Here is a 24,954-nt window from a genome sequence, read left to right as displayed (position 1 = left end):
GTACTTATGTATGAGCAGTGTGACTGCGCTTTGATGCGTGTTGTCTTGGAGAGTTTTGCAAATTAGCCCAAAAGGAGTGTCTGTGCGAGCTTTTCCTGCTCTGATGGCATTTTGAATGTCTGCATATTTTACACACCTACAACACGTGCTTTCATGACGTTAATGTATTCTTTTGGAAGCATAACATGAGAAAACTTTATGATTTTACTGAGGTTATGTACTTGTACAGGAACAACCTTGTGCGCTGGGCATTTAGAAACTGAGATGACATGTAGTCAGCTGTCTGTTCTGTACTGTGTGTGGCGTCCCGCCCGCTAAATCTCATTTGTGTGTCAGCAGAAAACGTTACAACGATATGAGCCTGTTTCACACGTCACCAAGTCTAAACTCCTGCACGCAGAACACGACTTTGATCCTGAGGTGTGACAAAACGTCATGGCTACAAAAACTGCGTGTTCTTCGTCTGAATTTATTGTCAGAGGAGTGACAGAGCAGAGCCGAGTGCATCCAGCAGCATTTGTTCGCAGGAAGGCAGAAGAGGCAGGAGCTGGACAACAATAAGACGACTTGCATGGTGAGGTGACGGACAGAGATCTTGCCGTAACTCGCATAAAATGGAAGCTGTCTCATGAATATATCTCTTAGTTTTAAACCACCATTGCTTAATGTCAGTGCAGGACTTATATATTTGTCTGGATTTGCCAAAGGTAGACATTCCTGTTCTGAGTGTTTGAGTGTTTTACCATCTGGGCTCCACACGCTGTACTTTTCCGAAATGTCACGAAGAACAAAGAAATTGAAGGGGAGATTCTACGGAACTAACAGCACAGCTTTTTGGATTCAGCACCTGTACAATAATGTGTGTTTTGCACACTGATCTCTTGGATATTTCGTCCAAGCAGTTTTATGAAATTGGTTTTCAGAAAATGTGCTGCACTACAGTATCAATATCATATCCTGTGATAGCAAAGGGTTATCCATATCGCCCAACACCTACTGGACAATATACTTTGTGACCAAATGATGAGCTATATTTAACCCTAACAACCCTCATTTAAACATATGACCAAAATGACACTATTTATTACAGCCAGACGCTATATAAGAAAGAAAAAAAGAAACCATTGCCAGATTTTGTGTATTTCCAACGGTCCTTGAATAAACCATGTACTCAGGAAAGTGACCAAAACTAAGCTAGAAATAATGATGTTTAAACAAAAGGAAATCACTTATCAAGAAATGCAACTTGTGATTTTCCTTTTTGTCCCTTTTTTTTCATGATTATCTCATTCTAACTGTGTTGCACTGCACAAACGATATTGTTGTCCTCGATAACTGTGTAATTCTATTCCCACAGAACAACTGATATGCTCACCTGATGTGAAAAAACACCACAGGAGACGGCTGGAGAACGGAGGTCTCCCAAAATCTACACGCATGCCAGCAATGACCCTGTAAGGGAAACGGGTATTTTAAATTTATGTTACTATATCTAAAAAGCCTGTGAACAATGAAGGGATCTACACTGCTGTCTGAAAAAACGCTTTTAAGGGTTCGTTCTGAAGGAGATTCTCTGTCCGTCGAAGATGCTCGTCTGGATGTTCAAAGGGCAGCCTCAAGTTTGAACTTTTAGCCTGTTTCTTGCACACATGTGTATCACCAACTCAAACATATCAGTAAGCTTCAGACTATTAAAATAAAGCCTCAAAAACAGCAAAACAGCAGCAAACAACAGCTTTACGTGATTTTTTAACCTTAGAATTTCAAATCCAATTATTACTTTAGTCAATTGTTGAGTCTCAGTTCCGACTTGTCACATACTGATGCTTTGGGTTGGTGGCCAATATGAGGTACCAAACTAAACCGTCAACATATGATGGGTTAAAAAAAACAAAGCATGACTATTTGACAAGAACAGAAACCCAAAGGTTGGACAAATTGGATCTTTAAGGAGTTTGTCAGATGATCTCAGAGAAAGTCATGATCTTTGGTTTGAGTATATAAAATACAAACCAGTTTTTATTCAAGCTTGAACAAAGATATGCTCGGATTTAAGATTGTAAAGAGTAAGATAGAAAATCAGATGAGCAATTTACAAAAAAGAAAAAGGAGAACAACAAGGTTTCTGATCAGAATGTCTCGTCCTTGCTTTTATATCCTCAGCCTGGAAGTTTCTCTCGCCTCCGTGTCTATATTTGCTTCAACAATTCGAACAGCAGCCAAATTCATATCTCCTGTTTCCGTCTCACATCACAATTTGTAGAATTTAGAAAACAACACGTAACATAATGTTCGCTCGTCTTATTGGACAGTGTCAGTTTTATATGTTTACAGTGAAAATAGCAAAGAGCACTGCTCAGCCAGATACAGATAACCACAGCTTCCTGTTGCTCTGCTTCCAGCAGCCTTCAGCAGGGGCTGAAAAGCTGTACGTTCCAGTTTGTACACAGGGACATTATCTGGCTACCTTGTCATACCGTGTTGAATCATTACAGCATTTATAAGGGAGGTAAGGTTGTCAACATGTGACTCAGACACATTAGAGATCTCAACTCAAACAACTAACCCTACCATCAATCCCAGGAAAGCACAGCAATGAAGTACACAGAAAGATCACAGTAAGTAGTCGATTGCCAGAACATTCATTTGCAGCTTATCTTAATAACTGATTGCTCAGTAAAATCATATTTAGAGCCAAAGTGATGAACATTTATTGGCAACAGTGTTTCAGATGTGGGAATTTGCAGCGTTTCTGAGATTTCTAGTCACATTAGTCACGTTCATTTGCAGAAACAGATAAACAGATACCTCGTTTTTATTTTTCAAAATCATTTTATGTGCACCTCAGTCTAACTGACGCTGGTTTATTCATTTAAGGAACGCTCCTCATCTCATTTGTCTCATGACCTCTTCATATAATATCAAGGATTTTCAATACTAAACAAGCAGCTTGATGTCACTTCGAGCTCTGCGAAACATTTTTCCACTTGATTGTTCTTCATCTCGTTGAAGATCAGCCAATCATTTTTTTTGTCACCGAGAATGAAAAAAAAAAACAATTAGCTGCAGCCTCACAGTGTTGTTGAAATCCCAGTTGATGTCCCCCCGCTCTGAACGGGCCTGCATGAACGCTCACAGCACAAGCAGAGCGACTGACTCAGTGCGTCCGACTGATGCAGAGAGACATGATAGGAACCTGTGTGAGGTGGTCCGCGCAGAGGAGACACAAATATGGTGCGTTTTACAAGTCAAATCATAGAAAATCCATCCAAACTCTCTCTCTGTCTCTCTCTGCATGTGTGTGTGTGTGTGTGTGTGTGTGCGCGTGTGTGAGTGTGTGCGCGCTTGTGTGTTAATCAAATGAATTTGATTTTTTTTCTCCTCAGTGGTAAATGTAAATGATCTCTACATGGAAGCAAACCTCTGTACCTTTGTTTGCTCCTTCAATCTAACATGCATGGAGCGGGGGCCCACACACACAAACACACACACACACACACACACACAAATGTACACTCACACTCACACTCACACACACAGCTAGGTGAGTCACCTTATTAAAATGTGCGCTCACTCACATTTCTACATATAAATCAGTTCAAATCACTCTTTCCCTCTCTCCCACACAAAACCTGCGGGGCGCTATGACCATGACACACACATGACATTATTCGACACAAACAATACATTCACACACACACACGCGCGTGCGGTTACAGATGTAGAAATCCATCCTAGCGGAGGAGCAGGATTCCCATTTCTTCATCCCTCTCTCTCTCCTCTCCCTCATTCCTCTGCCTTCTCCTCTGCATCTCTCTGCCTGTTTCTCCTCCTCACGGTCACTCCTTCCTGCCTGCCTGCCTGGCCTCCTCCACTGACCCAGTCCTCTCATCCTCTCTCTGAAATATTAATAATGGACTCTCACTCTCTTCCTCGCAGTCTCTTTTCGCCTCATGTTCCCATCTGTGGTGAATCAGCAAAGCAAACCAACCAGCAAACACTGGAACCAAAACCTGCATTTGTACCTGCGTGTGTGTGCGTGTGTGTGTGTGTGTGTGTGTGTGTGTGTGTGTGTGTGTGTTTACACCACTGTTCACTGCAGCACACCAGACCCTGCATTGACGGCGTGTGACAGTGAACATAATTCAGACGGACCCCTCTGGGGAGGCCAGCGTGGGACACCCTGAGTCATTATGCCACTTTCTCCCTGCGCTCCTCTGAGGGCCCACAGGAGGCTAATCACGTGCCCATGAATATTTCACGTGCACTCACGCTCCTACACTACTACTGACCCAGCTTTTAACGGCATCCAGGAGTATGAGGCCACATCAGATCCCTGTCTCTCACTGATCAAATGGCCCCTGACAGCAGCAGCAGCAGCAGAGGATCAGGGCACCTCTGACAGAGGCAGAGTGAAAGAGGGAGAGAGAAAGAGAAGAGGAGGGGCGGGGTGCATCCTCATAGCCTATATCCATATCTTACCGTCAATCCTCCGCTTTCCCTCCTCCTCGTCCTCCTCGCTCACTGCGTCTCCCGCATCCCGTCTCTCCGCGCCCTCACGCACCCACTGCACTCTCCTCCCTTTCTCCCGCTCCGCGCCGCCCGATGCATGAAACAAATAAAATATTCAATGGGGGATCAAAAAATGTGGTGGGCGATACCAGCTGCTGGGCTATATGGCAGTCATTAGCGCGATGTGTCCAACAACAACTGGGCGTCCTCCTCCTCCTCCTCCTCCCCCCTTTATGAGCAGTGCACGGTGCGGGGCTCTGCTCTGCTCTGCTGGACCTCACACCCTCCCTCCGTCCTGTCGAGGCTCGATGTCTTCCCCGCTGCGCTGTGTGACTCTGCGTCACGTTGGTATCATAATTCCCACGGGTTTCATGCCCGGAGATGGTGCGGGCTTATAGGCCTTTGTAGCTCCAGCGGATGGATGGAGGGACGGGTGGATGGATGGAGGGATGGAGGAAAAGACGCGGCGGAAACAATAATTAGGCGCAAATTAACGCACAGACCCGCGCTGCTCCGTGTCCGTCCGTCGATTTCTACAGCTCAACAAGCCCGGTCGTCGTTTGTCATCGTTGGTCATGTTACATCCTTGCATTTAACGGAGAATCGCGTCGACGTGAGAGCAGCCGCTTTGCATATCCTTTAAGAATCGTGATGAGGCGCAGCAGCACATCAGGACGGACATGGGGATGTATCAGGCTATTTTCTCTCTCTCTCTCTCTCTCTCTCTCTATATATATATATATATATATATATATATATAAAGAAGCAGGAATCGTTATATAAAATGATGCAGTAGTGATAATTATAATACTAATAATAACAATAATAATAATAATAATAATAGTAATAAAAAAACAAAAGAAGAAGAGCTGGACAAGCAGGAGAGATAAGGTTTTCCGCTCCTGGCCTCGCCTTGCATCCGTCCTTCTCTCCTCTTCTTCTGGCTCTCTCTCTCTCTCTGGTCCGCTTGTTGCGCGCTCTGCACTCGAGAGCGCGCAAAGCGTGTGTGCCTGCGAGCGCGTGTGCGCGCAATTGTGCATGCGCGCGTGCAGAGAGAGAGAGAGAGAGAGCGGGAGAGGGAGAGAGAGAGCGGGAGAGAGAGAAGGAGTGTGGGGGCTTCGACTTTATTATCAAGGTTTGTCTGAGTGAGCAACAATAAGCTGCTGTGTAGGCAAAAGGGAGGCAATATGGAATAAACCGCGGCTCATGTTTATGTAGGCCGCTGTGCTTTGTTCGCAGGTCTGACCAGCTCAGGGTTTAGGTTTTAGAACATACATTCCTCTGGTGACAGGAGCTGGGAGAGAGGGGAGCTATTGTGTTCGCCTGCACATCCAGCATGCACAGGCGCTTCCATCGTCCTTTTGGAGGAGCTTTGTTCAGAGCAGCTCTGAGAGGGAGCCGCTGCCTGACACATCAGACCTACCTCTCGCACAGTAGCACCTCCATGACACCTGATGACACTCTGGTTTCATCATCATGCACTTCTGACCCCCCCTGTTCCTGCCTTTGCTCCCTATAACCCCCCCCCCCCCAAAAAAAAGATAAGGGCAAGTCTTAGCAGCTGCTTTTCATTTTCACATTTTAGGAGGTAATGGCAGGATATGCTGTAGTTAAAGCTCGGGTCACTCAGAGGATAGACGGGGGGAAGAGAGCCTCCTCTTCTGCTGAGAGATCAAATGAAGATCCGGACTGATCGGATGCGGTGAGGGAGGGTGCGGAGGCAAAGCGCAGCCCCTCGGTGTGAAAGAAGACGACCCCCCGGTGAAATCACTGATCATTTAAAGAAGCCGCTTTTTCCGTAATTCGACTCAACCCCCTTTCAATGCCTCTGATTGCTTCTTGTGTAGTCTTTTAAGTGGAGTTATAGACTTCATAAACACTCAAAGCACAACAGTCCCCGACGTTATTATTTCAATGGTGCTGAATAATTCATTGATTTCAGATTATGCGTGCCGTGTTTTGATTGGATGGCGCAAATGATCATGTAAGAGAAGAGGGGGAAAAAAGTTGCATTGCATTACGGAGCCGTGTCGCTGAAGAAATGGAGGAGCAGTTTGAATAATCTCCCGGGTGTCATAAAACAAGCCATAATGGTGAGACTTGGCTCTGAGCTGAGCTTGGCTTGACTGTGTACTTGGCAGCATTCGGAGACATTAAAAGACAGCCAATTCTAAGCATTGGTTAGCAGTATTCAGAGTTCCTTTAGATAGTGTTTTACATAACTTTTTATTGGTTGTTGGCATATCCACACTCACTTATACTGGAGCTACAGGAAGACCACAGCGCCGAAAGAGAAAACGAAAAGTGAGTCACATCGGTTGGGCCTTCCTGGTTCTTGGATATGGTGAGACATTTCCTGATGTTCAGCTGTGAAAAAGGCTTGTTTGTCTGACTTCGACTACATTGGCAGCATCGGCACAAAACTTTGCGTCTTTCATGGCTCATCGTGGCAACTTGATTTCCAAAGATCAATCCAGAGGAGCCGTCGTGCGCACTCCCAGCCCCTACTGCTTCGCTGATGTCTCGGCCCACTGGCAAGCGAGCAAGCTAATGATACATTGTTATCGCTGATTTATCCTTAGCCCTACCCCGCTGTTTTGTGCGCTCAACTTTATGGGTTGGTGTCTCCCGATTCTTGATGGGATAGAGGGGTAGGACCACCAAACGGACACGCTTCAAAATGCGGGTTATAACAAGTGTCTGCTTGGTTCTTTTCTTTCTTCGAGCATGGAACAATTGCGACTAGTTTGCTGATGTCCTGCTGACTAACTGGCTAGCTCGCAAACGTTACATTGCTGTTACTAACTCGTGCCTGACAGTCCCACATTTTCACGTATTTCAGTCGAGCAGTGAAGTCGCTGCACTTGATGCTACTCCTCTACTATCGGTGCAGACGAGTAGGGGCAGGGGTTGCTAAGGTTAGCCCACAAAGCAATGCTGACGCTGGCATACGGTAATGACTCATCCGATGGCGGAAGTGGGATTGGGCCTTCAATGTTGCATAACCCCTGATGTTGCTGATGTTAGCCTACAAAACACCACTAGCAGCCACCTAATGAAGCAGTGTTCTTTTATTTGAAGACTTGATTGATAGCTGAAGTTGTGTGCGAGCGGCCGTGCTCCTCTATCTCCATCAGATAAACGGCTAATAGCATTGTGATAACACCAGGACTGCCACAGTAACACAAGAGAAATCACCACAACTGAAAACGGCATATTAAAAATGTCCGGCCGCGTCTCTTAATGTAATCGCCACGGATGACAACTGATGACATCAGTAACTGTTCTGAGGGGTCAAAACGGTGCCCCCCCTCCTTCTTTCTCCACCTCTGCGTCGTCGTCTCCACCTCCTCCCCAGCCTCGGTGCTTCTTCTTCTCTTTCTTCTTCTTCTTCCTCTCGTCCTCCACCTTGTACTTCAGCCTCCTCACGGGGTCGGTGAAGCTGCGCATGGACTTCTGCTCAAAGTCGTCGCTGATCATGAAGCTCCGGTCGATGAGCTCGGACGCTTCCTGCCAGTTGCGGTAGCAGTCCGTGCCCAGGTCCAGGATCTCCTCCACTGCGTTCTCGATGAGGATGGAGCAGTCGGGCCGGAGCACCACCACTGTGGGCAGCTCCTCCACATTAAACATGGCCTCCAGCTCCCTGTGGACACACACACACACACTAATGTATTTACTCAGCTAGGTGTATTTACATTGCAATCATCCACCGGCAGGTTGTGCACACAAGTGACTGGAGAGTGCCGCACACCTCCTGTAGGGGTCCTCGTAGGCCAGGAACAGGCACCTCTTGGGCAGCTCCTTCAGGAAGCTTTCTTGCTGCTCCTCTGACTCGTCCAAACTGACAGATGAAAGAAAAAAGGGTAGATGGTGTTTGCTGGGAGATATGGGACGGGCAGATAAACTCCAGAGAATCTATCCAAATGTTTGTTTGGTTGTGTGTGTGTGTGTGTGTGTGTGTGTGTGTTGTACCTAATGTACAGGAGAACCAGCTGAGCAGAGCGATCCACGTAGGATTCATCTGTCAGCCGTTTGAAGAAGTCGCTGAGCGTGGGAGCAAACTGCTGGCAGCTCTCACACGCAGCAGACGCAAAGAAGAGCATCAGGATGCGGTTCTGCAGGCGCATGACGATCTCGCGCTCTGTGTCCAGCTCATCCTGGTCCTTGTTGTTCTTCATCAGGACCCGGTCTAGGAACAGGTCCACCATGATGCAGCGGGAGGAGGGCTGAGGCGTGTAGGAGGACACTTTCATATAGATCACTTATGAGGGTGTGAAGAAAGCACAGACCCACAGCCAGAACACACACGACAACATTTGCAAATGTCTATAAATGCATACCGTGTTATTTGACGACCCTGCCCTGTAGATCAGACCGTATGTATTCACCTCAGTCAGTCTCACAGAGCTCTCATTAATCATATGAGCCCGTCTTGCTTGCTGTTAAATCGGATAATCCTCACAGTTGCTTACCTCACACAAACATTATCTCCCCTCGAGGCTGCAAATCCAAAAAGAAAACAGCCTTCGAAATACTTTTTCATTCACCTCATCTCTTCCTGGGTCGTACTTGAACCCGTTCCCAGCATGTCAGTTCATATCACGTTCGCTCATTCACTGAGTCTCCTTCACCTTGATGAGCGAACGCTGCTCGCCTCTTCTCCCTTTGTGCCTCGGCGCTCCACCTCCCCTCCTCTGTCTGAGGGGGCGGGAGTGAAAGACAAGGTGACAGAGGGACAAGGGACCTGAAGTGCTCGGTGATTGTGCGAAGGCAGCGACTGAGCGAGAAAAAGCACAGACGAGCGCAGAGGAGCAGTGTTTAAAGAAATTAAAAAAGGCCTTAATGAAGTGAGCCACAGTGAGACCTTTATTATTCACTAACTAATGGAGGAGCAGAACCACGGGGAATATCTGGTTAGTGATAGCCAGATTCAGTCTGCTGGGAACAGCACGATGTGGCCCATGAAGCCTCGTCAAACACGCACAGACACAGTTGGCAGAATATAGATTTTATTCCTTTTTGGAGATCAATACAACTTGTGTTTAACTTAAAATAATGCTAAAATACTTTAAAAATACACAGAGCTTGAAGTCAAACACCAGCAGGCGCCAGCGCCTAAGTATAGTTTAAAGTCTGCAGTATTTTTCTTTTTCTTTTTTTTTTTTTTTTGCCACACAGCCATAACATGTCAGGAAACATTTGTTCACACTTTTCTATTTTGTACACACACAGCAGACACAGATTACTTAAAAAACCTCTTAAGATCTGATCCTGGTTTTTGCATTCTCCTGAGAAACCTGTGATTCTCTAGCTCAGCTTGTGTTCGTTTGATTCATGTTTAGTTATAAAAAGTCATCTCTGAGCTTTCTTCCTGCTCTGAATCAGAGCAGAGTCCGATGTGACTCCAGGTGTTTATTCCTCCAGAAGATCTGTCTCTGTGCCTGACTCTCCTCCAGAGCTGGTTTGATGTGAGCACCTGTGTATCAGCTGCCGCTCCCCGTCCCAACACCCAGCAAAGCCCCTTTTGCTAAAGGTTGAATATTTCCAACTGGCCTGCATACACAAATGATGCAAATTCCACATATTTGCATCATCCCCACCACATTACTTGTGCCGCCCGACTTGAATAGTAATGTAGACGCACAGGAGACACACAGATATATGAATCTTCACACTGTCGTCGCTAACCTTGTCTGTTTGCTATTTGTTGCTGGGCAGCTTGAAAACAGCTGCCTGATGCTGCTGGAAACGAGGTAGATGTGAATCACAGGTCCTGAATTACCTGAAAACATGACACTCAAAGACGTGATAAAAGACCTGCACAGGTGGGTTCGTCACAACGCGAAATCCTTTTCTCTCTACACTTCGTCATTTAATCCATCGTTAATGCACATATATTGAGTATTCGACTTGTAGCTTCAAATAAGGATTCTGGAGGTCATATTTTGGTCAGTTTTGTGTTACCTCTGCAGGGAGGCACCAAGAAACTTGCCTTCCTCTGGCCGCAACAACAATTGAGCTCTTTCCGATGTGAATTCTTTACAATTCTACTGTACGTAACATTGCATCCAGACAAAATGAGTGTGTTTTATGGAGCCTGTAAAGAGGCTGCAGTGCAGCAGCCAAGAATTAGGTGCTGGGCTTGAATATGTGCTGTAAGACAATGAACACAGAGGGTTTATATAATTCTCCTCAATGTTCCTTTATCTCCCTCCTTTCTCTTTGTATCCCACGACCCATCCTTGTCTTCCTCCTCTTCATATCTATCTTTGCCCTTCCCCCATGGCTTCCACCATCTCGTTTTCCTCTTGTCGTCCTCCGTCTTGTACTTGAGTCTCCTCACAGGGTCGGTGGCGCTCCGCAGATTTAGGTCGTCGAACTCCTCGTTGAGCATGAAGCTCCTCTCAACAAGCTCTGCTGCTTCCTGCCAGTCTCGGAAACAGTCTGCTCCGAAACGACAGATGTCCTGCACAGCGTTTGGAGAGATGACGGAGCCGTCGGGGCGAAGCACCACTACTGTGGGGGCGTCCTTCACCTTAAACATGGCCTGCAACTCTCTGATAAACAGAAAACACACACGCACATCATTCATGTAGAATCAAGTGGAATGAAATGTTGGAAATTGACCTTTTCTGTGTTGTTGTTTTTTTCTCATACGGCTTTAGAAATGTACATTCAAGAGGGTTTAACATACAAATGTAGTCACAAAATACAAAGACCTTCTTTTCTTCATCCACCTACTTCCTGTACGGGTCCTCAAAGGCCAGAAACAGAACCTTTTTGTGCATCTCTCTGAGGAATCTCTCCTGCTGCTCTTCTGATTGGTCCAAGCTGGAGAGAGGAGGTGGAAATGGAAAAATCTTATGAAAAATAAAACGGTGCCACTGTGAGTTTATGCGACCACATGTGTGCGTCGAAGAGGCAAAAAAGGAAAGCCACAGACCTGATGTAGATGAGAGCGAGCAGTTTGGGGTACTCGATGTACGCTGGATCTTTCAGTCTCTTAAAAAAGTCGTTCAGAGCGGGCAAAAACTCCCAGCACTTGTCGCACTTAGCGGACGCAAAGAACAGCATCACGATGCGGTTTTCGAGGATCCCGGTGATCTCGCGCTCCGTGTTGAGCTCATCCTGGTCCCAGTTGTTCTCCACCAGCACTCGGTTCAGGAACAGGTCCACCATGATGGGAGAGGGACGGGAGTGGTCCTCTGTGGGGGAGAGACGGTGAAATACAGACGTACATGTTGGATCTTTATCCAGTCATAGTGCACCTCATTGCCCGCATCCATTCAGCCTCTACCCTAAAGCTCTCCCACACTGTTGGATATCATTAGGTGATCATCTGAAATTTTTAGTGCAGCCTCCGGAAATTAGCCGCAGGGTAACTAGTGATTTCCTGTATTTTCCCACGATGACTTTCAGCATCTCAGGAGAATGAGTGTGAAGTTGCTGCATACAGCTCTGATCTATGCCTGTATTTGTGAAGAGGGATAAGAACTGCACCGAAGGAGAAAGAGAAGACATTGTGGCTGCATTACATTAGCTAGTGAGTCAGACTTGACCTGAAATCTTTGGCGTTTCTTCTAGACATAAAAAGGCAAGAATCAACACTGAAAAGACACCTGCAGCCGCTACTTATCAAGAGTTTTAGCATAGAGGAGCTCTGCCTCATCAGGACTGTGTGGGAGTGGTTGAATCAGATCCACAGCGGCAGCACAAGGAAACGTAGCACCACAACTGTCATGATTTCTGTTCAGATGTTGCAAAAACAAAAACGGTTCTGACTCTGGGAGATTCTCACGTAGGAGTCCATCAGTCAGAATAAAAGCCTGCTTACTTTTCCTCCGTATTTATCCTGAACAAAGCACGTCTGTTTACAGGAAACGCATCTGGGGGTTTTTTGTGCAGAATTGGAATCTCTTCAAAAGAGACAGACGTAGCTTTCATAAACTTGGTGTGAGTGATTCTGGTGAATGTGTGTTTGAAAACAACTCAGTGAAATTGCCCCCTTGGGTGCCCCTATGGTAGATAAAACATGATCCAGTTAACTTCCTGTGTGCTGGGGCCCCCCCTTTTTTTGCACCTGCCCCTTAAACATCACAACTGCTGACGCCTCTGTTGGTGATCGCTACACACTGGTGCAAAATAGTGAGTCTAGAAATGACTGAGTGACTGATGCAGCATGTTGTTGTTGGTCATTTTATTCAAAATGCGGGACAAACTTAAATTCCATTGGATTGCAGGAGCAGGTCTGCACATTATCCAGAAAATGGTCTACATGTGGTTATAACAGTGACGATGTCTTGAATCATCAGCGATGAAGAGAGAAGCGCTTTTTCCGGTTTTACAAACTGAGTCAGACAGTCTTGTGGTTTGTTTTTAAAGGTCCAGTGTGAAGGATTTGATGGCAGCTACTGGCGAGGCTGAAGATTTCAACCATCGTAATAGCCTTCATCTCAACCTCCCCTGCAGCGGCTGTTAAAAACTTGAGGAATGTGAAAGTTCCTCTCTAGAGATAGTGTTTTTGTCCATTCTGGGCTACTGTAGAAACACAGTGGTGCAACATGGCGGACTGAAGGCTCTTTCCATGATAACAAAAACACAATAATTCTTGGCTTCTATGAACTATCTATGAAGCACTAATGAAAACATAATTTTAATCCCGCACACTGGACCTTTGATCAACGAACCCAGAAATGTATCCACGTCTATATTAAAAAAGGTAACAAAAGTTTGGGTGGATGTTCCCTTTTAAAGCTGCAATTCGTAAGATAGTTCATTGTTGAGTCCCATTCCCAGGTCGTCAGATATTGAAGGTTTGGTTTGGAGGCCAGTCTGACCTACCAGTGACCTGGTGAAAAGACTCAACAAATCAACTATCTTTTCACCAGAAGCACTTCTTGCGTCTTAAAGTGATCCTGCACGTTGACTGACTGTTCATTTCTGTTTTGTGGCCCACTAAAGGGCACCCAGTCTCTAAGCTACGACAGTTTTGAGGACAAAAGTCATCATTATCTAAATACAACACAGCAGCCGAGCCAGGATCAGCTGACCAGGACGAATCAGCCTTTTATGGGACGGGGTTTTTCAAGAGCAGACTTATGGCTCAGAACAAAACACCACATAAGAAATAAATTTCAGATACAGAAATAAAGTTCAGCCCTAACAGCTCAGAAATGTGCTTTATCTGTCTCGGCCAGCCTGTATTTCACTGTCACAGCAGTCGCTGCAGGCTGTGAATTGACAGCGATAACCTCACAAATTAGATTTGGCTCTCTGGCTCTGAGCTGTGCCAGATCCATTTGAGACTACAGCTCTGGACTGAAACTTCCAAGGCTGATGTAGAAGAAATATGTTTGAAATTGAGCAGCGTTGCACCTTACCTGGAGAAAAAAAGAAGAGGAGGATTTACTGGAAGGCCCAGAAAGGTCAGAGCTTAAATCCTACATTTGGAAAAGGTATTTCACAATCATCCAGTTCCCTTTTTTGAAGCTGATCGATCGCAGCTGATATATATACGAGCCAAACTGCCTTGTTTTGTTAGTAGCAAATTTAATAGGCCATCAATCTTTGTACGCACTGTGGCAGCTGCATACACCGCAAAGTAATTTACCTCACCTTGAATCTCCTGGACTCCTGCAAGAAAAGAAATATATCCAGCTTCTCCGCGCTTTCAAGCCATTGTATTCTTTCCTTTGATTTTCTTCTTTCTGCCTTTAAATTCTGTGAAGTTTGTTTTTTTAGTGACACCTTTCACTGCCTCTTCACCCTGCTCTCTGTAATTTCTTCACCCTGCACTCTGTGTTCTGCTGAGGGAGATTACAGATAGCTGGAGGTGTGGCAGCGCTGTAATTCAGAGTCAGAGGTTGTTCCGGTGTGTGTGTGTCTGTGTGTGTCTGTGTGTGTGGTCCTTAAACTCCAGCTCAACAGTAGCAATCTTATTACTTAAGGAGAAGAAGGAGGGGGAGGAAAGAGGGGTTGATGGAACAGGGCAAATTGGATTGCAAGGAGAGGACTGACATGCAGGTTAAACGGTGGAAAGTAAGACAGACAGGACACAAACAAAAAGCGACAGACATGTTTTATGTCCGTCACTTCCCGACATGCCTCAGCCTCTCCTCCACAGCCAATCGGTGCTGCAGTAAGTTGCGGCCATGCTAATTACTGAAGTCACTCGTTTACCCCTCAGAGCTCTTTAATGATTTATTTTGCATCCAGTTATCGAGGTGATTTGACAGCCAGGGTGCGGAGCGTCGAGGAAATGAACTGAGGCAGTCAATAGTTTGAGTCCAGCCTGGTTCTAGTAGAACCCCAGCAGGTGCTACTGTAGGAAAAGTGGCTATTGATCTGCAGAGGCACTTGCAGAAAATACCTGGCTTAATCTCAGAGAGGGGTGAGGTATATATAGAGGTGAGCAGAGAGAGATCTAATGGGATTAGTCTGAGTCACACAGACGTCTCTGCCAATGCACGTGAGCGCGCAAGCACACACACACACACACACACACACACACACACCACATAACTTTGGTGACATGTTAACTTTTTTATCTTGTACTAGCATCAGGTTGAGATTCAATTTGTCCAACACGACCAAATATTCACATGCAATATCACTTTTCACTTTTCAATATCATTTGCGATTCTGCTGTTTCAGTATCAAACACAATATTAAACTCCTGACATCACATGCAATTTTACCTTTCTTTATTTTTTACTTCTCTTTATCATACAATAGTTTGTTTTTATCTCCTCTTATCGCTGCAAAGCGGTTGGCGTTCCCATTGGCCTCAGCTGTACTGTGTGGTAGTGCTAATGTTAGCATGCTAACACTCTTGATGGGAAATTAAACTGTAAGTTAAACTGCTTACAGTTGTACGCACGTTAGCATGCTGATGTTAGCAATTATCTCGAAGCACTGATGTGCCTAAACAGCTCAAAGAGTGAGAGTAATTTTAAAAGGTGCACTGTGAAGTTTGGAAAAGAAATTCTGTATCTAGGTAATATATAATATAAAAGGCAAGTGTTGTGCAAATAGTTCATCCGGTACATAAAATAAATACAAACTAGACACGTTTTTAATGAAATTATTGCAAGTGTTGAGTATAATTTCGACTGCCATATTGTTTCTAATTCAATGAAATCTGTCGTCAGTTTCATGAAACTGTATAACAGCCAGTGGAGCATGACCCTGCTTCACTGTAAAACTAGCAGTAAATGAGGGATCGCCTGTGTAAACACAGTGAGGAAGGAGGAGTAATGGCAGCCTGCTGCAGCCCAAACTGACCATTATGCACTGGCAGGGCTGGCAAACACCAGCAGGCACTAATTAAAAGACAGGTCTCAACTGGGTTGTGGTACAGTCGTGTCAGTGCTGAAATAAAACTGCTGTGTGCCAAAAAAAAAAGGCAGTGCAGAGTGTATTTTGATGTTTTAGCCACTGTAGCTCCGACTAGAAATGAACCCACAATTTGTCAGCACTACCATGTAGTTTGAGGGACTGGAGCCGGGGTTTGTCCCCTCGTAGTCCGGTCCGCTAAATTCAGTACAACACGACCGGCCTTTCATTATAAAAGTCTTTATTCATTCTTTGGTTTAAAAAAGAAAACAATTCAAACACAAAGAAGACAAACCATGACAAGCTACTAAAAACCTATAGTCATTTCTTTTTTTCTGATTGTCAACAAACAAAGTGCAACAAAAGCTGCAAGTTTGGGTTAAAACTGCAATTTGTAGTGAGGGGAAAAACACTGACCGGAATATTAACCATGTCAGAAAACTGTTACAAGGTTTGACAGCAGATAAAAGATCAAACACAGGTACATTCATGATTAAAAAAATTACGCCAAGTTATTAAGTAACAACCTTACTTGAATAACATTCAGGCTACTTTGAGCTTAACTAAACAGCAAGAGGGGAAGAAGAGAGCAGTGGTTCCCAACCTGGCGAGCAGGTCCCCCACAGGATGTCACAAGATACATATGAAGGGTGAGCAGATGATTTCTTTGACACAGTTTTTTCTATGCTTTTGTTTAAAAACTCGCTCTTTGGCAGACCAGTAGACACATGTGACTCCCGATTAAGGGTTACAATTAACAGTCACTATAAACTATGATATTCGTTATCCATTTATCTGATGATTATCTTCACAATTAATCATTTAGTCTTTAAAATGTGAAAAAAATCATTTAAAAATATGGTAAAATGCTCTTTTTAGATTTTCCCAGAACCCAAAGATGATGTTCAGCAAATCCTCACATTTAAGAAGCTGGAACCAGCAAATGTTTTGACATTTTTGCTTAAAAAAGACTAAAACAATCAATCGCTCAGTCGACTCATTGTTTAATTAACTAATTGTTGCAGCTCTAGTTACAAGTGGACGTTGCTTCCTTTTTAAGGGGTCAATAGCAAAACAGGCTGGGAACCACTATGAGTACATAAAAGAACAAAATCTCAACATTATCTTTTTTATATTTTAGAGGTTTCTGTTTAAAACACAAAACATACTGCAGCTTTAACATATAATCAGGTGAAGTTTTGGTAACAAAGTTGTTGAAACGTAACAAGAAGTCATTTAAGATTTTGGCCAAATGCTGAATCTTCTTCCAATTCATTACACAAAGTAGGAATTTATGTATAAATGTGGTGGGGGCAAAATTTCATTTAAAAAAATAGAACTATTTTTGGACCAGTCTGTGGTCAAGGGATGTGCGCTGGATGCAATAAATAAAACAAAAGCTGCTAGCTGACTCTTCAAGAGTTAACTCTGCATCTAACCTCCTCTCTTAAGAGAAAGATCAAATATCGGAGAGAGAAATGTTTGAGGAAAAGCATCCGTCCCTCATCTGCTCTGCCTTTCCTCCCTCTTCTATTTCACATTCCCTCCATCTTATCTACTTCCCCCTCTCTCACAGCTTTGTTCTATCTCCCTTATGCTTTTCTCTGTACGCAGGAGTTCTCTCCCGTCCCTCTTCCTCTCCTCCTCTCCCCCTCTCCTCTTCATCACAGCTCGTCCCGTGTGCTCCAGTCCTCCAGTTCAGACTGCAGCACGTCAGAGTTCTGGGCCTCAAAGCTCAGCTCCCCCTGCTCCTGAGTCTTCCTTGACCTGGCACGGTCCCAGTCAGTTTTGACCGTCTCGTTGTCCCACACCACCGAGGTTTCCGTGTCGCTGATGTAGCCCGGGTCTCCTGTGTAATGGGTTGGATACACCAGAAGCGGCTCGGCAGAAAATGCACGCAGGTCCCGTCTCTCAAAGTGGTCCATGTACTCTGAACTGATGAGAGAGAGCAGCGGGGACGTGATTAGATTGATGAGAGAGACAGATAAGAGGAGCAGAAAAGAGGATGAAGGGACGGATGGGTTGTACTCACACTGGATGTTTGTTGTACATGACAGGGAGGAACTCATCGACAGGAAGCAGTTTGCTCATCGGGTCGGCCTTCAGGAGCTTCTGGGCTCCTTGTAATGACAACATGTAGCCTAGTGTCCAGTAGGAGTAGTCCGCCTCCACCAGGTTGTGGATGTTCGGTACAGACGTCTCTGGGTGGTCCACCTGCATTCGCTTCCGCCCGATGTAACTGTATTCAAGATAAACGAGATAATAAATATCCCGAACACTTAGATTGGAGCCGACTTTCACCAGCATTTAAAGAACTTCAGACCTACACCCAGAAAAAGTAATTGGGTGGCCGTTATTTTATCAGCGTTGTGGCAGCATCTGAGTCCCCACAAAGGAGAGGAAGTGTGGCTTCCTGTCAGTCGTGAGTCAAGAGCGTATGTTACAAAGCAGCCCAGCATCACCACAAATAAATTGAAAGAAATGTTAAGGTTACTGCAATCAGAACTAACTTTAATTCTGAGAAATCGAGTTTTTTTAATTCTGTTTGCTACAGTGGATTGCTCTAAATAATAATAAGAATAAGAATAAGAATAATAACTTATAAAATATCCATGAGCCTCAACCACTGTTGCTGGAGAAAAGATGCCGGACAAAGAGGAAAATCAGAGTTGGAAATAACTCAAAACACTTCAGTCGCAAACAAAACTCTTTCCACTGTTGCTGAATTCATCCAAATTTACTCAAAACCCCAAACTGAGTCTATTTAAAGGTAACACATGCAGGTTTTGCCACAGCCAGTAACAGCGCTCAGGGTGTGAGGTTGTGACTCTACAAAAACATAGCGGCTAGGTTACATGACTCCGTCTCTGTCCTCTGCTCTAATGAGGAGCTGCAAGTCTGTGTCGCTGAGGACGGGGCAGAGTCACGCACGCACGCACATGAACACACATGCACACAGACACAGACACAGTGGACAAGTATGCGCTTCGGCTGCATTCCCACAAAATATCTCTATACCTCTCTATCTTGCCTCTCCATCTTTGAATGGTGTGCTGACCAACGACAACTGACAAATCCTGCATATTATGCCTGTAAACTTATGAATGTATTACAGCGTCTTTTATGTAATCTTTAGCCTCCGCTTGGTATTAGTGGCGTATGTCAGAATTTCTTATCAAAATGCTCAATGGGAGCTGAAGTTCTCGCTCTCACATTTTTACGTACATTGGACTTTGGAAAAAAGAGATTTTCTACAGCAGTTGTCATTTTTGTACTGATGATTGGAGACTTTCATGCCCAATCAAGCTTTGGATGTACTGAAAATAACCAATTTTGTGTGCTTTTGAATGAAACCAATCAATCTCTGTGAATCTGAAAATGCCGGAGCAGCTCAGTGTTGCATTATTCCCACAAGTGCTTCCTGCATCTGATTAGTGTTGTCTGACATATCGCGTGTGACAGATGGACGGATTTGACTGTAAGGGGACGATAATCCTCTCTGTTTACTGCATCATGTTTTCGTTCAATCACTGAAGCATCACTCACATTAGATCCCAGTCCAGCTTTTGTGTTGTCACCTCCTGCAGCAGAGTCTGCAGGCGTCGTTTGAAGAACACCTCGAAGCGGAGGTCGTCCTCAATGACCAGTGATGTCTTCAGACCACGATCTAGAATCTACACACAGAAACACACTCAGATACATTTCTTGCGTTAGAGTGTTGCTGAGGTGATGGTGAGCTGGTATGAGCATTACTATGATGGAAACGTTTCTGAAATCCTTCTCTGATAATGGTCCTTTGTTTAGATTTTTTTACAAGTATAAAAACATCCAGACACATGCTCTTTGATTAAAAATGGCTATACTGTGTGGAACCTTGAAAACTGAAAATCTGAAAATCACTTTTCATTCCTTTAGTGGTGCTATTGTTGGGTTAACTTCATTGAGGTAGTTGAATGGAGCTGATTTAAATCCTAATGGTGCAGCTAAACTATGAAGTCTTACGAAGAGAAAACAAGCTGCTGGACGATATATCATCCCAGAAATAATAACGCTAAATTATATCTTCTCCTTTAGAGTCAATTTTATGCCACCGATGTGATGAAGAAAAAAAAGCATAATAATGCAGGTTCAACTTTTCTGAGAGCAATAAAACTTTAATTGTTAATTCTCAGACATTTATTGGAATAGACGTCTATTTTCATGATCAGTTAATTTGCCAATTATTTCAACGATGTATTGATTAAACATTTTCAAAAATGTTGTTGACATCCTTGTGTAAATATAGTGAATGTGTTTACATGACAGAGATAAACAGTCAATGCTGAGGTCAGCATAAATGATCAAGGTCATATGCAGTACATAATGTACATCGGTAAGTCGATAAAATATGTACGTTAAGTCAATATCGTAATTATCGAGACAGGCCTAGCACCAAGTACAGACAGACCCAGAGGTCTGATGCCTGTCCAAGCATCTCACCTCCTTCCAGATGTTGTAATGAGAGAGGAAACAACCCAGTTCACCCTTAGTGAGAGGTCGACCATGATAAGGGTCTTTGTATCCCGGCAACATCTTAATCTCCATAGACTCTATATCAGTCTTGTTCAGAGCTCTGAGACAAAGAGAAGGGATAAACAAAGAGATTAGACCTGGAAACAATAAATCATGTGGACGGTGTGGGCCTTGAATGAAAATGTACAATACAAATGTAACAAAAGCCGTGCAGGTGTTATGACAGTCTTTTAAAAATCAGGTAATATTAGAAACAAATGTGTAAAACATGACGCAATCTGATGAGATCAAGATTGGAGCTACATTTTCCTCACAGAGGAACTAAAACTATGGGACTCCTTAAATGGCAGCATGCAGCCGCTACTCTTCACCTGGTTGTTTGTCTCAGCTCAGCCTCCCTACATCAATCTACACGGCATGTTGCAGAGGCACAAATCAGGAAGACACAGGCAGTGGGGGAGGAAGGAGATGAGAAACGTACTTGCCATCCACAGCGGCAACAACCTTACAGCTGAGCTCCTGCTCGTACAGAGCTCTTAGCATTCGCTCACGACGGTCAGCTCTCCGCACCAGATTGATCATAAACACCTGGGTGCACACAAATGCACAACCTCACACACATGCGTGCGTTATTGTGTGTGTGTTTTGCGTGTGTGCTTGTGGTTGAGTGTGCGTACCTCATCAAAGCCCATCTTGTTAGGCTGCTTGGGAGGAAGGAGACAGGAAGCTGGAGGGCTCCAATGGAGGATTTCTCACTTTCAAAGAAAAAACAGGGGGAGAGGGTTACAAAGAGAATGAGTAATGTGGTGAAAGAGGGGTTCCCAAACTGTGGCCAAGGGGTCCTCAGGAGATTTCCACGGAGCTCCCAAAATGAACGATGGTTAAACTTTTGCTTTGATTTTTCACTTTAGCAAGATGAGTATCGTGATTACTATTTTAACATGAGAGGTATTCATCATGTAGATTGCAGAGTACAGTAGATCGCAATATTTTTAGGCTATATTGCAATACTCGATAAATATCCTGACTTACTAATATTTTCGACCAAATACCTTGCTATTGAAATTATGGCAATCCTGTAGGCATGACTTTCTGTACCTTCACAAAAAATTGAGAGATGAGATTTTTTTTTTTTAATAAATAATCGATCAATAATGTGGATATAATGACTACCGGAAAGTGGGAAAGGGCAAGTGTTAGAACAAGTAGAATGTAATGTTGTGATAAAAAACAGTTATACAGTGAGACCCTGCCTTAATTCTGACAACTTTTTTGGGCGTCCCTGAATTATATGAACATAGCTCATCACTGTATTTCCTTTGCATGTTACTGACTAGGGCTGGGTATCACCAGGTACCTCACGATACGATACTATCACGATATTTTGCCCACGATAGCGATAATATCACGATACAGCGATTCTGCGATAATCGATATATTGCAAGAAATTTCATCCACGATACATCACGATATCTGTGTCACTGAAGAAATTCAGAATTAATTGACTGCACTGAATCCATTTCACAGGAATTACAAAACATTGTCAATCAATTTCACATGAATGACAGCCAAGTAAACAGAGTATATTGCACAGTGTCTCTTCTTAACACACACACTGACTACAACTATCATTAAATATCTATATCAGGGTTTTCCCTGCCATTATACGGCTTACGCGCGGCGCCAAAGCATTTTTGCCTCCCGCCTAAGCAGGGTTCTCCCCAGACGCCGCTATACCGCTAGGTCAGCGCCGCTATACTCCGCGCGTGACGGTGACGAGCGTCCATCCATCCGTCCGTCCATCCGTCCCCTGCTTGACGGCTAGGAGCTCCCGGCTGACGGCGATGAGCGTCCGTCCGTCCCCCGGCTGACAGAGTTGATGACCGTCTGTCCGTCTCCACCCAGCCCCCCCCGACTGACGGTGCGCCGCTACACAAAATTATTATTTTTTTTTTACATTTTTAAATATCGATATTTCTCTATCACCTCAGCAGCTTTCTTAAGGCCCACTGTGTAGAATTTAATGCCATCTAGTGCCGAAGCTGCAGACCGCAATCAAAAGATTGGTTTTAAGGCAGAGGCATACAATATGTTAACTCTAAAAAACCTTTTCATGATCGGTACAGCAGAAGAAAAAAAACACCCAGTTAGATAAACAAATGCTGGAGAAATCCATCAAAATCTGCAAATCAGCACAACACGTCACTGCAGTTGAGAGATACAGTCTAATCACAGCCTAGTTTCTGTTTGAATGCTTCATTATGAGCAAACTCACTGCCTTTTGCATTAACAGCAGAACACCAAGAAATCATTCCGGTCGTTCTGAGAGCTCTTTGGACTCTTGACTCACCCATGACCTCGAGCTGAGTATGCAAGAAGCTCTCTGCCTCATCCTGCAAGTTAGCGTGAGAGGGCATTGGGACGGGGAAATACCCATAAGTTTCTTTGTTGCACAGGTACATCTGAACATCTGTGAAGATAAAAGACAGGAAAAACATGCTCACGAATGCGTACAAAACATGCTTAGAAAGACATTTAACCAGCTGTCAGATTACGAGTCTTGTTGGATTTGTCTCACCTGCCATACGAGCTGAGTAGGCAAAGACGATGACGTCATCCAGGGCCCAGCTGTACTCCGGGTGTGGTGGATAGAAAGCCAGCTGACGAGAGGCCTCCTTCTGTAGGTCCACGAGGTAGGTAGAGTGGACCATCGGTACAGCGAAACAGCCAAGACGCTCCCGCTTACGGATAGGCATGTAAGCTGGTGTGCGCTTGTAGTAACCCTGCAGGGAGTGCACACACACACACACACAGACACACACACACGATTTTATTAAGTCAAATTTGTGATGAAAAAAAGCTTGGAGGAAGACTCAAAATGTCAGGGGAAGCTTGATCTGAGATATCTGAGTTGATTGAGATAATTGGCTGCGCAGTCTGTGAGGTATGCGTCCATTTTTAAACACTTAAATGAACATTTCTGACACTCTTTATATTATGACTAAATTACTAAGAAATATGAAAACCTGATTGTGAAAAAATATATTACGTGTCTGAGACTGAGTAAAACTGACTTAGAGAAAAGACATTAACTGACGTACTTATCGCCTTTTGGCTACAGGCCCATTCGCTGTCATAGGGGAAAATGTTCTTTGAAGGAATCAGAGAGACAGACTCTTGGTTTGAGTTGGTTGATTTTGCGCTTGAGGATAGACAATGTCCATATGTCTACTCCAATTTGAAAGAAGCAACGATGAGTAGTTAGAGGCATCCTGTCTAGACAGGAATAGATCACGGACAGAACTGTATCCTAGACATGTGAATACATAATGCCACACGATACATTAGATGTGCGAGGAAAAACGCATATCAAATAAACCTCCTTCATTTCCACACTGCTGCTGAATGATAAAAATAATGAGGTATGAGACACATCAATTTAAAAAGAGGCCTTAAGTTAGAATATTTCTTAACAGTAGCACAGACAGCAGGAGTATCTGATAAAGCAGGAATAACAGACTGAGAAGTATGTTTTACTTATTCTAATACCAGCCTCTATCCACTAACGCCCTATTCACAGGGGACTATTACATGGGGACATCTAATAATTAATATATATTTTGCAAACCACGGCCATGTGACTGTGAGGTCATTTGATAATATCAGTCTGGTGTGAATCAGCATCTTTCTGTTGTCAGACAACTGAACAAGAACTAAAATATTAAATGTGATCGCGTCTCATAATATGTTTAACAACAGACAGCAGCTGAGCTGTGAGATTGGCTGTACTGACATTTAAAAGTGATAACAGAGAAGGTTAGGAGCAATGGAAGGTTGTCATATTCAAGTACAGCCATGAGGCGTATTTTACTTTATCTAAATGAGCTGCAAAATGTGCATTTATGCTTCAAATGTCTGCAGAGAGTGGGAAAAGCTATATAAATGATGTGGCTGCTGAAGAACAGACAGTTCACTTCTGAAAGTTGATGTTACACAGAGCTATCACATCGGGAGATAACGTCAGTAAAATACAGACTTCACTTATTCTATGCAAATGCCACATCGCTGGGACCAGGGACCCCCTGGTTCCCCCATGTTCGAAGAAATGCTGTAAAAGTTCCCTCTTGGATGCCCCAATGGTAGCTAAAACATGATAAAGGGCCCTTTTGGGTACCCTTACTTTTCACTATATATGTGCTTTGCGCACACTGGTGCCCTACCGCATATAGCCGGTGCCCTTTTATTGTCCACCCCTGCTGCTCAAACATTCTAAGTACTAACAAACATGGGCGGTAATTTACAAATCCCATGACGCCCCCTAGTAAAAGCAGTCCCATGCAAGTAGGGCTTTAGTCATTATATCCACCTTACTGATGATTATTTATCAAAAATCTCTTCATACTAATATTTTGTGAGAGAACAAAGTCATCAGCAATATCGATATTGAGGTATTTGCTCAAAAGTATTGTGACCATTGATCGTATTGTTCAGTCCTAGCATTTATAAGTATGTTTGAGGAAATTTTTCAAAATATCAAGATAAATACTGCAATACGAATATATGATAAAGTCATCGTCTCGCCAAGCCCAACTCAGA

The 24,954-nt window shown here is 44.0% G+C and overlaps 4 protein-coding genes across 12 annotated transcripts in view; all 4 read right to left on the bottom strand.

Annotated features, from left to right (window-relative positions):
- The window catches only part of LOC115581773 (adhesion G protein-coupled receptor L1), a 34,585-nt gene extending 29,075 nt beyond the window's left edge, over positions 1 to 5,510 (bottom strand). For 2 of the 3 annotated variants that reach the window (XM_030417150.1, XM_030417159.1), the window contains exon 1: positions 4,483 to 5,509. The gene's annotated coding sequence lies outside the window, so the exon portion shown is untranslated. Of the gene's footprint in view, positions 1 to 4,482 lie in introns of all 3 variants that reach the window. The other variant, XM_030417169.1, reaches the window with a different exon arrangement.
- Positions 5,511 to 7,565: 2,055 nt separating this feature from the next.
- On the bottom strand, positions 7,566 to 9,196 carry nxnl1 (nucleoredoxin like 1). Of its 7 annotated transcripts, none has more exons than XM_030412990.1 (4): positions 8,853 to 9,196; positions 8,485 to 8,738; positions 8,264 to 8,353; positions 7,566 to 8,155 (listed from the first exon to the last, which is right to left on the bottom strand). In XM_030412990.1, exons 1-4 carry the CDS (start codon positions 8,931 to 8,933, stop codon positions 7,807 to 7,809), a joined length of 774 nt encoding a protein of 257 aa, XP_030268850.1. In that variant the 5' UTR covers positions 8,934 to 9,196; the 3' UTR covers positions 7,566 to 7,806. The 7 variants fall into 7 exon arrangements, with proteins under 7 accessions (XP_030268850.1, XP_030268858.1, XP_030268879.1 ...); XM_030412998.1 differs by having other exon boundaries at positions 8,485 to 8,773; positions 8,985 to 9,196; XM_030413019.1 differs by having other exon boundaries at positions 8,485 to 8,758; positions 8,985 to 9,196.
- A 471-nt stretch (positions 9,197 to 9,667) lies between these two features.
- On the bottom strand, positions 9,668 to 14,380 carry LOC115578731 (nucleoredoxin-like protein 1). Its single transcript, XM_030411846.1, has 4 exons — positions 14,128 to 14,380; positions 11,456 to 11,717; positions 11,254 to 11,343; positions 9,668 to 11,069 (listed from the first exon to the last, which is right to left on the bottom strand). Exons 2-4 carry the CDS (start codon positions 11,689 to 11,691, stop codon positions 10,691 to 10,693), a joined length of 705 nt encoding a protein of 234 aa, XP_030267706.1. The 5' UTR covers positions 11,692 to 11,717; positions 14,128 to 14,380; the 3' UTR covers positions 9,668 to 10,690.
- Positions 14,381 to 16,070: 1,690 nt separating this feature from the next.
- Positions 16,071 to 24,954, bottom strand: part of LOC115589944 (procollagen galactosyltransferase 1-like) — a 15,380-nt gene continuing 6,496 nt past the window's right edge. The window contains 9 exon segments of the mRNA XM_030431124.1: positions 16,071 to 17,781; positions 17,879 to 18,085; positions 19,393 to 19,520; positions 20,326 to 20,458; positions 20,840 to 20,946; positions 21,036 to 21,071; positions 21,073 to 21,113; positions 22,709 to 22,828; positions 22,937 to 23,141. Of these exon segments, the coding sequence (XP_030286984.1) occupies positions 17,511 to 17,781; positions 17,879 to 18,085; positions 19,393 to 19,520; positions 20,326 to 20,458; positions 20,840 to 20,946; positions 21,036 to 21,071; positions 21,073 to 21,113; positions 22,709 to 22,828; positions 22,937 to 23,141 (1,248 nt within the window). The 3' untranslated portion in view covers positions 16,071 to 17,510.

Source organism: Sparus aurata, chromosome 1 (assembly GCF_900880675.1).
Source record: "Sparus aurata chromosome 1, fSpaAur1.1, whole genome shotgun sequence".
NCBI lineage: Eukaryota > Metazoa > Chordata > Actinopteri > Spariformes > Sparidae > Sparus > Sparus aurata.
This window is presented reverse-complemented; position numbering and strand designations above follow the sequence as displayed.

Coding starts and splice junctions, on each gene's coding strand:
- LOC115578731 (XM_030411846.1), bottom strand. CDS start 11,691: ATGGTGGACCTGTTCCTGAACCGAGTGCTGGTGGAGAACAACTGGGAC. Junction 11,344..11,455: donor CTCGCTCTCATCTACATCAG/GTCTGTGGCTTT, acceptor TCCTCTCTCCAG/CTTGGACCAATCAGAAGAGC. Junction 11,070..11,253: donor TTTGAGGACCCGTACAGGAA/GTAGGTGGATGA, acceptor TCTGTTTATCAG/AGAGTTGCAGGCCATGTTTA.
- nxnl1 (XM_030412990.1), bottom strand. CDS start 8,933: ATGATTAATGAGAGCTCTGTGAGACTGACTGAGGTGAATACATACGGT. Junction 8,739..8,852: donor CAGGGTCGTCAAATAACACG/GTATGCATTTAT, acceptor TACACGCCTCAG/CCCTCCTCCCGCTGCATCAT. Junction 8,156..8,263: donor TACGAGGACCCCTACAGGAG/GTGTGCGGCACT, acceptor GTGTGTCCACAG/GGAGCTGGAGGCCATGTTTA.